This window comes from Salvia hispanica, chromosome 1, assembly GCF_023119035.1.
Source record: "Salvia hispanica cultivar TCC Black 2014 chromosome 1, UniMelb_Shisp_WGS_1.0, whole genome shotgun sequence".
NCBI lineage: Eukaryota > Viridiplantae > Streptophyta > Magnoliopsida > Lamiales > Lamiaceae > Salvia > Salvia hispanica.
In genome coordinates this window covers 48,439,955-48,453,755 of record NC_062965.1, presented here as the reverse complement: position 1 = coordinate 48,453,755, position 13,801 = coordinate 48,439,955, and the positions used below count along the sequence as shown (strand labels likewise).

General features: G+C 31.4%; 1 protein-coding gene across 2 annotated transcripts; it reads left to right on the top strand.

The window, feature by feature from the left end:
• Positions 1 to 9,035: 9,035 nt before the first annotated feature.
• On the top strand, positions 9,036 to 13,791 carry LOC125202894 (ferric reduction oxidase 2-like). 2 transcript variants are annotated; one of them, XM_048101588.1, is made up of 8 exons: positions 9,036 to 9,260; positions 9,389 to 9,497; positions 9,574 to 9,765; positions 9,891 to 10,125; positions 11,163 to 11,490; positions 11,782 to 12,025; positions 12,697 to 13,388; positions 13,548 to 13,791. In XM_048101588.1, exons 1-8 carry the CDS (start codon positions 9,062 to 9,064, stop codon positions 13,685 to 13,687), a joined length of 2,139 nt encoding a protein of 712 aa, XP_047957545.1. In that variant the 5' UTR covers positions 9,036 to 9,061; the 3' UTR covers positions 13,688 to 13,791. The 2 variants fall into 2 exon arrangements, with proteins under 2 accessions (XP_047957545.1, XP_047958283.1); XM_048102326.1 differs by lacking the exon at positions 9,036 to 9,260 and having other exon boundaries at positions 9,436 to 9,497; positions 9,561 to 9,765.
• Positions 13,792 to 13,801: the final 10 nt, after the last annotated feature.

Sequence of the window (13,801 nt, the reverse complement as noted above, 5' to 3'; positions counted from 1 at the left end):
TTTATTTTATTTACATCAAAATTTCTACTACATCAAAATATACTGAAATATTGACTAACTATACTACTGAAACTTTGAGTATCTATGTTTGACTTTGATTTAAGTATCATGAATAAATTAAATAAAATGATGTTGTCCGGTGAATTAATAATTTAAGTTTGAGTTTAAAGATAGTTACCTTTATTTATTTTATTTCGTTGAAGTAGTTTTATTGTAGCATACATCGAACTCAATTCCAAACAAAATACTTATGTAAACAATCAAATTTATTTATTTTGGTTATTAATTAATAAATCTATCTTCAGTTGCATACCAACACAAATTAATCTGTGACCAAATTTTGGGGCCAATTTCCAACGGTCTGGTAATGAATTGAGACACGGTTTCATCTACAATACCAAAAATAATCAATACGCTCCTATTCATTTAATCAATTTATTTTGTTGTTGATGAATAACTAAGCACACAACCACAAGGTGTGTTTTTATTAATAACACAGCTCATATGGTTTGTTTGTGTATGAGTTAATTCCCGTGAAATTTGAAAATTAGGTTGCAATGTAATTTAGTTACTTTATTTTACAATACGATTTTATAATTGTTTCAATTAAAACGTCATTTTTATAATTTAATCTGATCAATCAACAGATTATTATACAAATAGTATTTTAGAATTATGAGTCATAGTCTGTGCTGTACTGATAAATTATTATTATTATTATTATTATTATTATTATTATTATTATTATTATTATTATTATTATTATTATTATTATTATTATTATTATTATTATTATTATTACTTTCTTGAATAATATAAGAAATTCACTTTAACTATTAGAAAAAATCATACTACATGTTAATAATAATTTAATTATTACGTCTAGTAACTAAATTTAATTAATTAATTTTTATTATCTTTCTATTAAGAAATATATATTCTTAAAAATCATATATTTCAATAACCTTACTTTCTTATCAAAAAAACGACCCTACGTACAATCTCCAATTATGTCGATTTAAACATGGTTGTTACTTTTTACACACACCTATGAACATAATAAAATTTTATAGTACTACCTCTGTCCCTAAAAATTTGATACATGTTACAATTTCGGTCCGTCCCTGAAAATTTGATACACTTCACTTTTACCAATGTTGGTAGTGGACCTCATATTCCACTAACTCATTTCTACTCACATTTTATTATAAAACTAATACTTTAAAAGTAGAACCCACATCCCACTAACTTTTTCAACTCACTTTCCATTACATTTCTTAAAATTCGTGTCGGGTCAAAGTGTAGCAAATTTTGGGGGACGGAGGTAGTAGACATTTTATGTTGGCAAAAGTTGGGGACAAGTTCTAGTGTCGAATTTTTACAAAAGTATGTTCATTGAAACTAGTTTACAATATCTCAAACGAGATTGATGCATCACATGGTACATACATTTGAAAAATTATTAGTTTGAGACTGAGTTAATATTCTTATGCCACATGATCATGTAATTAAATGGGATGTGTACTAATCTTTATGAGCACTTGATTTATTTTAATATAATCTTTACGTAGTGTCCTTTTTCTAGGTATAAGTTATAGCTTAATTTAGAGGAATTATTCACTTTTATTAGCCTTCACTTAAAAATATAATTTGGTAACCACTACAAGGTCATTTTCTGGAAGTGATTGATCCAGTTGGTACATATTCACTATCTTTAATTATTGGTGTCATAATTAAGGGGAAGAGTGTTACTTTAGGATAACTAATTATACTGCCACTTTTGTTCTTTTAGGCTTTCATTATAAAGTTGAATTATTTTGCATCTTACAATAACATTTCATTTGTTTGTTTTATCATACTAGTAAACTAGTGCAGTGTTAATAAAGTCATCACTGCATCGGCGAATATATACGTCTTGTAAGTGAAAATATATTTCTTTTTTATACAAGATTTAAGAAAATACTATTCTTTAGTTGCATGCAAAAAATAATAGAGTAAAAAAGAGAAAAAAAATTTAAAAATTTAAAATTTTAATTTTTGTCAAAAAGAAATTAATCCTTATCTAAAATACGAATTGCCTATATCAAGAGATCGACGGAAAAAGTAGTACTCCATATATTAAAGGATAATATACTATTATAACAAAATTATCAGTCAATCTGGGCTTTTGGTGTAGATGCAAAAATAATTCCCCCTCTGTCCCGGCTACATATATATCCCACTTTTTCTAAATAAAAGATTAAAAAAAATGGTGGAATGTATATATATTCTAATTTTATATACTTAATTTTGAAATAAAATAGTATGTTACTAGTAAAATATGTGGCCCGTTTATGAAATACTAGTATGTATAAAATGAAATATTTAATAGGGAATATACTTAAAATGAAAAAAAAAATAGAACAAATATGGAAAGACAGAGAATATGATAGTATTTGAAATATTGCATAGTTAGGGGATTTTTGGTCATGACTCATGAGCTGTGAATATGGCTTGAGGCGGTAACTAAATTCTACGGAGAAACATAGAAAGCTTAAAGCAAGTATAAATATTCTTATTTGTTTTAAAAATTATAATGAAAATATATTCCCACTTAAACATCAAAACAACGAAGTTGGAAAATATATTTCCAGCTTTCAAAATTTATTTTGATTTAAAATAACAATTTTATAGATTAATTTCATAAATGATTACTTAGCTATGTTAAACGTATAAAATTAAAATAAGTGAAAACACGGTACAGATTCAACAATGTAACAATGAAAAGTACTACTACTTCGGATTCATGCTCAATTAATAGTGATTTGAACATGGTACCTTCATAATTTTAAATTTCTAAAACTCACTACTATTAGTGAAAATAATTAATGACAGGCACATGGTACCTAAGTCAAGAATCTGAAGATATTTAGGTAACAATTATTTAAAATTGCACTTTCTCTCCACTAAATTATTACATCATACAAATTATATACTATGTGCTTTGGTTATTTAGTAAATTAATTGGATCATGAGAAGTTCATATTAACCTTTTAAATTTGCTAAAATCACATATTACTATTAATTTGTGTGAACTAAATATATAGGGACATGAGGGGTATAATATTTTGATAATTGTAATTTGAAAAGAACCATATAATTTTAGTAAGCATGAAATTATGTTAATATACTTTAATCAATCGTGCCAATTGACTCTTTACTATGTCATTATAGTTCTAAAGAGCAAATAACAAATTCTTATTCTCAAACCAAACACCCTAAAATAAACAAACTGCACCAAATTTACTAAAAAAAAGTCAGCTTTATCCCATTGGCTTTTACTACGACTTTGTAACGTTCATATCATACACCCTAAATTATGTACAATAATCATAAAGTGACACACGACAAGTAAATTAATAGATACCTACCAAATTAAATATTATAACCAAATAAAATTTATAATAACCCTCCTATAAAGAATAATGTCATGATTGGCTGGATACTTTTCCAATCCTTCCTTCTTAAGACTTGATTTCAGGCTTTATTTTGGCTGAACACTTTATTTTCCCATGAATGTTTTTTTATCAAAAGAGGCAAGTGCTTTTCGTTACGTTTTGTTTTCTATTCCCTTTATTAATTGGACTTTAAGAAACCATTTTTTAACATAACTAGTATTGATTTTCATTAGCTGTTCTCCCTTATATTTTTAAAAAACACGAAAGTTTGCCTTCCAGTTAATATGAAATCGTGAAATAATTTAATCACTAATTTGTGCAACTACTACTGTTATACTGGAGTATAAGAATAACATAAATGGGCCTTGAATTGGTTACTGTGTGCAGGGTTACCAAGCCTACTTAATATTGGGCCGACCAACGAATTCTGTTAGTTCGGCCCATTAGTTTATAGTCATCTTTAACAATCAAGCCCACGAATATTATCTAAGCTTATTTATTCATCACTTATATTGGAGAATTTTGCCTGTGGTTTAATTATACGTAAATAAGGGGAATTTTGGAGGTATTTAGGTAAATAATTTATAATTTAATTATAATTATTTTTAAAGAATCATAATGGTAATATTTTTAAATAATTCATCATAAAGCATTATTCATGTTTGGTACGAAAGTAATGAACATGTAATCTAAAATAAGATATATTAATAGTTCAACCAATATTTATAAATTACTATGAATATATTAATCTGAAAGACTTTTGAAGATAACAAGTAAAGTATTTTTATTAGACAAAGCGGAATTCATCGGCTTATTACTTACATCAGTTAAAACACAAAAATATAATTTACGTAAATTTACACAACCCTAAACCCTAAATATAAAAACGCAAAAATATAATTTACACAACTTCTATTTTAATGGGAGTAGTGGCTTTTAATTAGTGGGAGTAGTGACTCTTGATTAGTTGGCGTCCCACATTTACTTAGTTTTATTCAATCCAAAGTCATTTTTTTCAAAACTCAATGGAAAGTTTGCTACCATCTGCACAATCGAAGACGGGCTTTGGCTATGACGAACTTGCAATGTTGATATTGTTGTGATCTGGGAGAAAACGAAGGGAGAGTATGCTGGCCTCGAGCACGAGGTTGTTCCTGGGGTCGTTGAGAGCTCGAACGTGTTTGTTTATTGAATTTTTTGCTATGTTCATTTCTTTTGTTGATGCAATTTACTGAATTTAGGAAATAACTTTGTAATGTTTAATTTTACTTGGTCAAAGACGGATCGGATTGGATTTCATGATAATATGAATAATTTGGTAATATATGTTCCCTTAAGTGAATGTAGAAATTGAATTTTTTTTGAGTTCTGCGATTGCTCACATAGTGTTAGAATCAATCTTGTGCTACTTAGTACTTGCAAAAGTAACACTTATTTTCTGGATAAAAAGATTTGAAGTAATTAAACTAAAATTATTTATCTTTCATTTCATCATTGCACACATTAAAATGTAGCGTGTACATTATGCTTAAACTATGAAAGCTTACACTTATCCTATTTCAATATAGTGTATCACATTTATCATATTGTTCAATACTATCAATGTTTGAACGAGTAATTGTCATGAGACATTGTTTGACCATATACACATTTTTAGACGAAGATCTTGGGGATAAATATTCACATGCTTTATTTAAAAAAAAAACTCAAGAATTTATGTTACCTATTAAGAATAACATTATTTTTTCTACGTATGACAATGCTGATGTAGAATTTGAAGTAGACATTTGTGATAGATTTAGAGTACTATGATTATTAAATTAATATTGAACGATAACCTTTTTTCTTTAGAAACTAAAATTTTTAAAACTTCGATAGCTATGATTATTGTTTAAGTATTTTATCTAATTATTGATTTTATATATTGCAAATTAATTTTGTTACTTTTTAAAGTTGTGGTATGACATATTTATTAATTACATATATTTATTTTATGTAGTTATAGGTGAGACGAATGACTTTAAACAAGATAAATGAGTTCTTTTATCTTTGAGTTTTGTTTGGAGAGTGACAAGTTGTGTAGAAAAGTGAAGGTTTCAGTTTATAATGATGAAGTTAATGATTTTTTTTTAATTTTAAATGAATGTAGTGTATAAATAAGTTTTTTTTAATAATTATGAGTAATCAAAAAAATTTGTTACTCTTTTTGTTCATTGTTAGTAGTACATTTTTGTTTACAACTTTAATATAATAGATTAATATTAATTCTAATTTTATTTAATTAAATTATAGTCTTTGGAAATTAATATGTTGAAATATTATAGTCTGTGCATAGCACAGGTGTGATACTAGTGCTTATTTATTCATCACTTATATTGGAGAATTTTTCCTGTGGTTTAATTATATGTACTATTTTTTCTCATTAGGACTTTGAGACTTTCTATTGTCGTTGTATATCTGATAAATTTATAACTAATGTGTATTTTAAAATCAACATAACTAATACAAGGGAAGTGTTATATTGCTAATTCAATGCTTAATTGCTAACTACAACTCAATAATTGCCATTAGATATTCAAATTAAAGGCCTAGATCATCAACCACGAAATGTCAATACGATCAACAAAAAACGTCAATAAGACTATAAGATTAATTCCAATAAAAATCAATAGGGGTATTAATGTCAAGTTAGTTATAACTAACTTTTAAAAGAAATCTCAAAACTTTAAATTCATATAAAATATATCAAATTAAAGATAATTTTATAAGGATTCCAACGATATACTACATGCATATGTTCCGACGTCAAAATTTGAAAAAAAATTGAATTTTTTTTTTGAATTTTCGTATTTTTGACGAACAGATTTATGTCAATACACCTTTCATAATATGTCAATATTATGCTTGTAAAATGTCAATATGAAATTGTTTTGACATTATTATGTTTTCGTGTTGATGTATTTCATACACTGTATTGATATTGTATTTCTAAATCCTAAATTTGATAGTTGCTATTATCTTTTTAATATTAAAAAATGAAAAACAAAATTACACATGGTAAATTGTAGACCACAATTGGCAACTAAGGGATGAGTTAGCAATTGATCACTCCCCATTAATATAAAGTATGTTTCCTTTCTCTATTTATAATAATTGGAAAACATAAAATTTCAGTCATGCGAATTTTAAAAAATTAATCCATTATAAACCTAACATTAAATTGATCACGACTTCGCTCATTGAAAAAATGCTTGGTGCCTGTGAACTCAGAGACGGGCTAGGTGGACATTCCTACCTTTTGTATGAACGTTCCTAGCATTCAAGTTGATATTATCTGTTAGTAATTTTTTCCAACATAGTTTACATCGAAACCAATCATTCGTCGATAATCTTGATTACATCTATCGGCGGAAAAATTTGTGTGGTTAATATTATACTCTCTCTGTCCCATTAGAAATGAAACGTTTTCCTTTTTAGTTTGTCCCACTAAAAATAAAACGTTTCCTAAAATAGAAACATCTCTATCTCTACTTTTTCATCTCTCTTACTTTATTCTCTCTTCTTTAACTCACAAAACAACACTGCATAAAAACTTGTGCCAATTCCCAAATGTTGCATATTTAATGGGACGGAGGAAGTAGTATTTTTCAGTGATATAGCTAGTAGCCATTTAGTGCTATAGCTAGTAGCCATTTAAAGTATTTTGTACACTTGGTTGTTTTCGCTGAATATAAACATGTAAATTAAAATTGAGTTGCCATGATAGGTAATTTGTTTGGCATATGGTCCCTAAATCATTTTTGTAGTAGAGTCGGCTTGTTTATGGCCCTATAAAGTGCTCTTCAATATTGCGACATTTTATCACCATGCACGTTTGTGAACCAAACTTCCCCACTTGCTCTTTGAAATGCAATCTCTTCACTTTCACTATTGCAATGGTCCACTTTACTTGATCTTTTTAACCTTTTCTTCTCCCTTTTTATGTATATTATGGGGGTGGGGAAGATTCTCTTCCTCAACTATGGGTATTTTTTCTCTAATCTAATGTGAATTCTATATGATAAATCAAGCGGAAAAGATACATACTAACAAGTACGGAGTACTATAGTATTTTTATCCATATCTCCTTAAAAAAGCAGTTCAATTAAGGGGCAAAGTAGATTGAATTTTTGCTATTTTATTTACGGTAAAGTTAACGTTGATTGATTAATATTTAGTAGGAGATAGTCATGAATGAAACTCGATAACTCATAAACTTTAGTCATTGCCTTCTCCTAGGCTTAGTTCGGTAGGTTTATAAAACTATCGTAAGTTAAATTATCATTGGTATAAATTATCTAATAAAATGTGATTAATAATCTATTCTGCATGTTTCGTATGCATTAAAATAATCTAATCTACAGTTATTATAGCTACCAAACTATGCCTAGTAGTAGCTAATAGTAGGTTTGTTATGGAGTAACTATTTATCTTATTTCTGAATAAACAAAAAAATTTAACATAAGCGACTGCGCAAGATCGACTTGCAATAATGTACAATGACTTTTTGTGAACGAATTGGAGCAAAAAGTGGCACAAATGTCTTCGTTTTTCTCTTTTTCTTTTTTTATACTGATTTTGGAAAAATGTCTTCGTTTTTCTCTATTCTTTTAGTAGTACCATATATATTTGAAAAATCAAGTGTAACAAATGGCAGAAATCATATTTAGAAAATCTGGTGTCTGACATACCTATTAAAGCGTGATCGGGTTCATACCTCTAATAAATTTTGTTCGACTTTAGAAATACCCACTTTACTACTAAGTCATTACAAGGAGACTTTCAAAAATATAAATATAAATTGAAGAAAGAAGAAAAAATGGAAAAACACCAAAATCAATTTACTTTTAATTAATAGGACAAGAAAAGAATAATAAAGGGATTGATGAAGTTGAACACATAGCAAGCACACTTAGAGCACACGAATCACGATTCTTAATTAATAAAAACTCATGACTCCACACTTTCCCCTTTATTTTGGAAATACACTAATCCCACCATTTCTTACTCAAATGCTCTACTCTAGAATAAAGAAAATAAACATTAGACCACATGATAGTATTTGAAATTATTTTCCCATTTTCTAAGTTGATTGCGTTATAATAATTCCAAATGCAGGAAGCAACAAGTGCTAATTCTTATAGCTGGTGACGTGGAGTACAACTGTATACTAATTGCATGTACCATGCATCTTTTGGTGAATATGCAAAGATTTTGACATTTGGAAATATGTCAACTACTGCCATGTCACACCCAATTCAATTTTTTCACTTAATCCATTATACAAGAACGTCGTGTCATTTATGAATCAGATACTTTTACTTCTTTTCAGTGCATAAAAATTAATGTGGAACAAATTATGAGGGCAAAAAATATCAAGAAATCAATATTGGATGATTAATTAGTTTACTAATAGTGAACAAAATCTAGGCGCTGTCGCACCTTTATATCAATCCCTATTCATTCTCCCATCAATTTCAAAAACATTCTACATAATAAATTCATTTTCCCTTAAAAAAATCCCTAAAAATAAAAACACTATAAATAGTTATAAAAGACAGGGAAAAGCATATACTAACAATTAAATGGATCCACAAAGAAGAGGGACGCCGGGGGGTGGCGGTGGCAAGAGAGCTATGCGGGCGGCGATAGCGGCGTTGGCGGCGGCGGTGTTTGCCGGCTACCTTGTTTTGTTTGTGGCGATGCCAACATACGCCTATAAACATACATGGCTGCCGGCGCTCCGAGCTAAAACCACCACCACTTACTTCGGAACCAACCAAGGTGTCATGACTCTCAAGATTTGAAAAAAATTACATTTATTTTCTTCATAATTGTAATTGGTGGAACATTTGGTTTTCTTTGTCACGTGTTAATCAGTACATATATTCTCATTCAAATGTTATTTTCAGGTGCAAATTTGTTGGTATTCACATCTCCAATTGTGGTAATTGCACTATTGGGATGTGTGTATCTTCATCTAGGCAAGAACAACAACTCCCAAATCAAGAATACCAAGAGGTATTTTGCATATAAACCATAATAAATTAATACTATAATTTTTTTTTTTTGAAATATTATTAGTTGTGATGGACAGTGGAGAAGGAGAGAATCGGATAGGGATATGGAAGAGGCCAATGATCATCAAAGGGCTAGGAATTGTTTCAAGAATCGAGCTTGCTTTCTTCCTCATGTTTATTGCTCTTCTTATTTGGAATTTAGCCACCTATTTACACAACGATTTTGCAAGAATTACTACCATTTCTACCGCACGAAGTGGAGAAAAAGTGTAAGATATTTTAATTAATTAGTTTCCCTCAATCTATACTATATTAATTGACACGTAAAATTATTAATTGAATTCGAAATTATGGAGTTTGTTGATGTGTATTGAATTGTATGAATGTGGCGCAGGTGGGAGGCGAAGCTGGACATGGCGGCGCTCCGGCTGGGAATGGTCGGAAACATAGCGTTGACTTTCCTATTCTTCCCGGTGACACGTGGCTCATCGGTGCTGCAGTTTTTGGGGCTAACGTCGGAGGGTAGCATTAAATACCATATATGGGTGGGCCACATTGTCATGACCTTATTCACCGCTCATGGCCTATGTTACATCATCTACTGGGCTTCCACTCATCGAATATCACAGGTAATTTAATTTTCAAAAATATATACACCAAAATGAGATTATTTTTGGTAGATGATGAGATTTTTTTTCGACTATATATTACTATAATTCAACTCCTCATTACTATTAACTCAAGTATCCTTATTATGGTTATAACAATATGAAGTAGTCATTTTGTTATATTTAATATTTTAGGTAGTTCACAATTGATTATAGTAGTTTTAGTTTTAGAACCGTTCTATTTTAAAGATTAATCATTAATTCCTAATAATTAATTAAGGAGCAAAACATGTAAGAATGGGGTTTCTAGTTTCTACCTTATTATCTTAAACCAGCTATATTTTATTTTTATTTTCTTAAATGGCTATTTTATTAGTCATTGGTAAAATATATTTCATGCTATATATCGTTTATCGGTCGAAACTGGATGTTTATCCGAAGAATTACTTATACATAAATCTTTTTTTTTAAAGATAGCTAGAGGTATATATACAACTTTTATTTTTGAGTGATGGTAATGTATATATAGTGCTCTGCGGTGAGGATTTGTATTAAATTTGGATAGTAGTGCACTCGTCTTTTACATGTATGGCACGTGACACCATATAATAATACTTGCAGTCTGCCATTTTATTTTATTTTATTTTATTTTTATTTATTATATTCCTCTTCTTTTTGATGAGGTGTACGTGCTTTGAAGAACACGCAAATTAATCCCTCAATTTAATAATAGTCTGCATGGATAATTCTTACAAATATGCAATGCTCGTGTTTCTGTATATATGTGACAAATCTGTATCATATAGTATGATAAAATTTCACATAGTAGTAGTTATTAATTATTTGAAATTTAATGATAGAGAAACATTAGTTTGTCTTATTGTTATTATTAGTTATAGTGATTACTATACTACTTGTGATAAGATTATTAACATTATTACAAATTAAATTTAGAACAATCATATTCATATATACCCTGATTTTAAAAAAAACTGTTCCAATTCATAAAAACACATTTGTAATAAGAATATTGATCAAAGCTTTTGTGTAAACTTCAGATGATGAAATGGGAAAATACAGGAATCTCAAATATAGCAGGAGAGATATCTCTGTTAGCAGGATTATTCCTATGGGCTACCACATTTCCAAGGATTAGAAAAAGAATGTTTGAGCTCTTCTTCTACACACATTACCTCTACATTCTCTTTGTCTTCTTCTTCGTGCTTCATGTTGGCGTCAGCTACGCCTCCATAATGCTCCCCGGCTTCTTCCTCTTCATGATTGACCGATACCTCAGATTCCTCCAATCGAGGCACCACGTTCGCCTCGTCTCCGCTCGGGTCCTTCCTTGCCACACCGTCGAGCTCAACTTCTCCAAGAACAAAGGTATATCTAACATATATATGCACAGGCAGAATTTATAAATTTTAATTTCAAATATTCGTTATAGTATATCGGCTCGACAAGTGGTCAAATCGGTTCGATCGGTTGAACCATGAACTGATAGCTAGGTGCATCCTTTACAATTTAAATTTTTAATTGGAATTGATGAATCCTAATTGAGATAATGGCTTGTATATCTGGATGTACACAAGTTTTTGCATATTAAATCTATATGCATTTGTAGTAACACTATTAATATATGTATTGTTGTTTTGGTTGATGATTTATTGTCAGGTTTAAACTACAGTCCAACTAGCATCATATTCATGAATGTGCCAAGCATTTCTAAGCTGCAATGGCATCCATTTACTGTTAGTTCAAGTAGTAGTTTGGAGAGTGATAACATAAGTGTGATCATTAAAAGGGAAGGAAAATGGACTACTAAACTCATTGACTTGGTTGCTTCACCCACTCCGCCCGATCGCCTCGATGTCTCCATCGAAGGGCCTTACGGACCTGCCTCGACCGATTTCCTAAGGTATGCAATCCACTATATACCATCTCTACTTTACTCTCACCCCACTTAAGTACACACTACTATATAAAATCACGCGTCGAACAAGCAAGTGTGTCTCTTTGAATGATGCAAATAGAGTATTGGAGTGTAAGATAACTTACTCAAAATAGATGTGACATTTAATTGTAGACACCCATTTTTTAGAAAATGAAACATTTAGACATGCAAGCAATTGATCTTGAAGTCAAGTAGAGTAGTAGACCATAGAATGTATGCTTGCTTATTAGATATAATTACTCCCTCCGTCCCAGAGAAGTTGGCACACTTTCTTTTTTAGTTTGTCCCACAAAAGATGTCACATTTCCCTTTTTGGAAAAAGTTCTCTCTCACATTAATATAAAAATATATTTTCTCTCTCCATTTAACATACAAAACAACACCTCCTAAAATCCCATGCCATTTTCAAAGTATGCCAACTTCTCTGGGACGGAGGGAGTACTATATATTGATCAGATATTCACATATGAGTTGTTTGACATCGAAAATGTGAAGTAAAAACAAGTTATCATGGGATGACACCTCACTATATATTATATTGTTAATTTGGTTGATAATGTTTCAGTATCAAGTATGCTTCAATGAATGAGATTAGTCCTCGTAAAATCTAACATCAGGCACAACGTTTTCTGCAGGCACGACCTCCTAGTGATGGTGAGCGGTGGCAGCGGTGTGACCCCGTTCATCTCCATCATCCGCGACCTCATCCACACGGCCGAAACCCTAAAACACCCGACCCCGCAGATCCTCCTCGTCGCCGCCTTCAAGTACTCAGCCGACCTCACCATGCTCGACCTCATCCTCCCAATCTCCGGCGCCCCACCGCACCTCTCCAACCTAAATCTCCAAATCGAGGCCTACGTCACCCGCCAGAATCAGCCGCCGCCGCCGCCACAGGAAAACGACAAGTCCCCTCGCACAGTCGGGTTCAACCCGAGCCCGACCGACCCGCCCCTCGCCGCAACCCTAGGCAACGGCAGCAGCTGGCTGTGGCTCGCCGCCGTGATCGCCTCGTCATTCATCACCTACCTCGTGGCAATCGGGATGTTAACGAGGTACTACATCTATCCGATCGATCGGAACTCGAATCGAGTGTACTCCACGGCCGCGAGAGCCGCGATCCACGTGGCGATCATCTGCGCGGCTGTGGTGGCGGCCTCGACGGCCGGATTTTTGTGGAATAAGGCGCGGGCGGGAAAGGAGACGACGCAGATACGGAATATGGCCGCGTCGCCACCGTGTGGCGACGCGGAGATGGAGAGCTTGCCGCGGCTGTCGCTGGCGGAGTCCATCAATGTTCACTATGGGGAAAGGCCGGATCTTAAGAGTGAGTTCATTTTACTTAATTATTAATTAGTTATGAAATTAAAATATTTATATAGGAGCATATTCTTTTGTTTAAATCTATTTATTAAATGTCACTTCTTAAATTATTAAAAATTTGAATATATATTTTTGATAATTTTCTGGCTCCGCCCGTGCACAGGATATTTGTTCGAGCGGAAGGAGTCGAGTGTTGGAGTTTTGGTTTGTGGGCCGAAGAAGTTGAGGCGTCAGGTTGCGTATATATGTTCATCGGGTTTGGTTCAAAATCTGCATTTTGAGTCTATCAGTTTTAGTTGGTGATTTCTGATCAACAACGAACTCTCAACTTTGTACACAAAATCGTTTATTTTGTTTGATGCTTAATATTTCATATAGAAATGTTATACTAGTATGAATTGGGTTGAGACGCTATGT

Coding starts and splice junctions, on each gene's coding strand:
- LOC125202894 (XM_048101588.1), top strand. CDS start 9,062: ATGGATCCACAAAGAAGAGGGACGCCGGGGGGTGGCGGTGGCAAGAGA. Junction 11,491..11,781: donor CAACTTCTCCAAGAACAAAG/GTATATCTAACA, acceptor ATTTATTGTCAG/GTTTAAACTACAGTCCAACT. Junction 13,389..13,547: donor GGAAAGGCCGGATCTTAAGA/GTGAGTTCATTT, acceptor GCCCGTGCACAG/GATATTTGTTCGAGCGGAAG.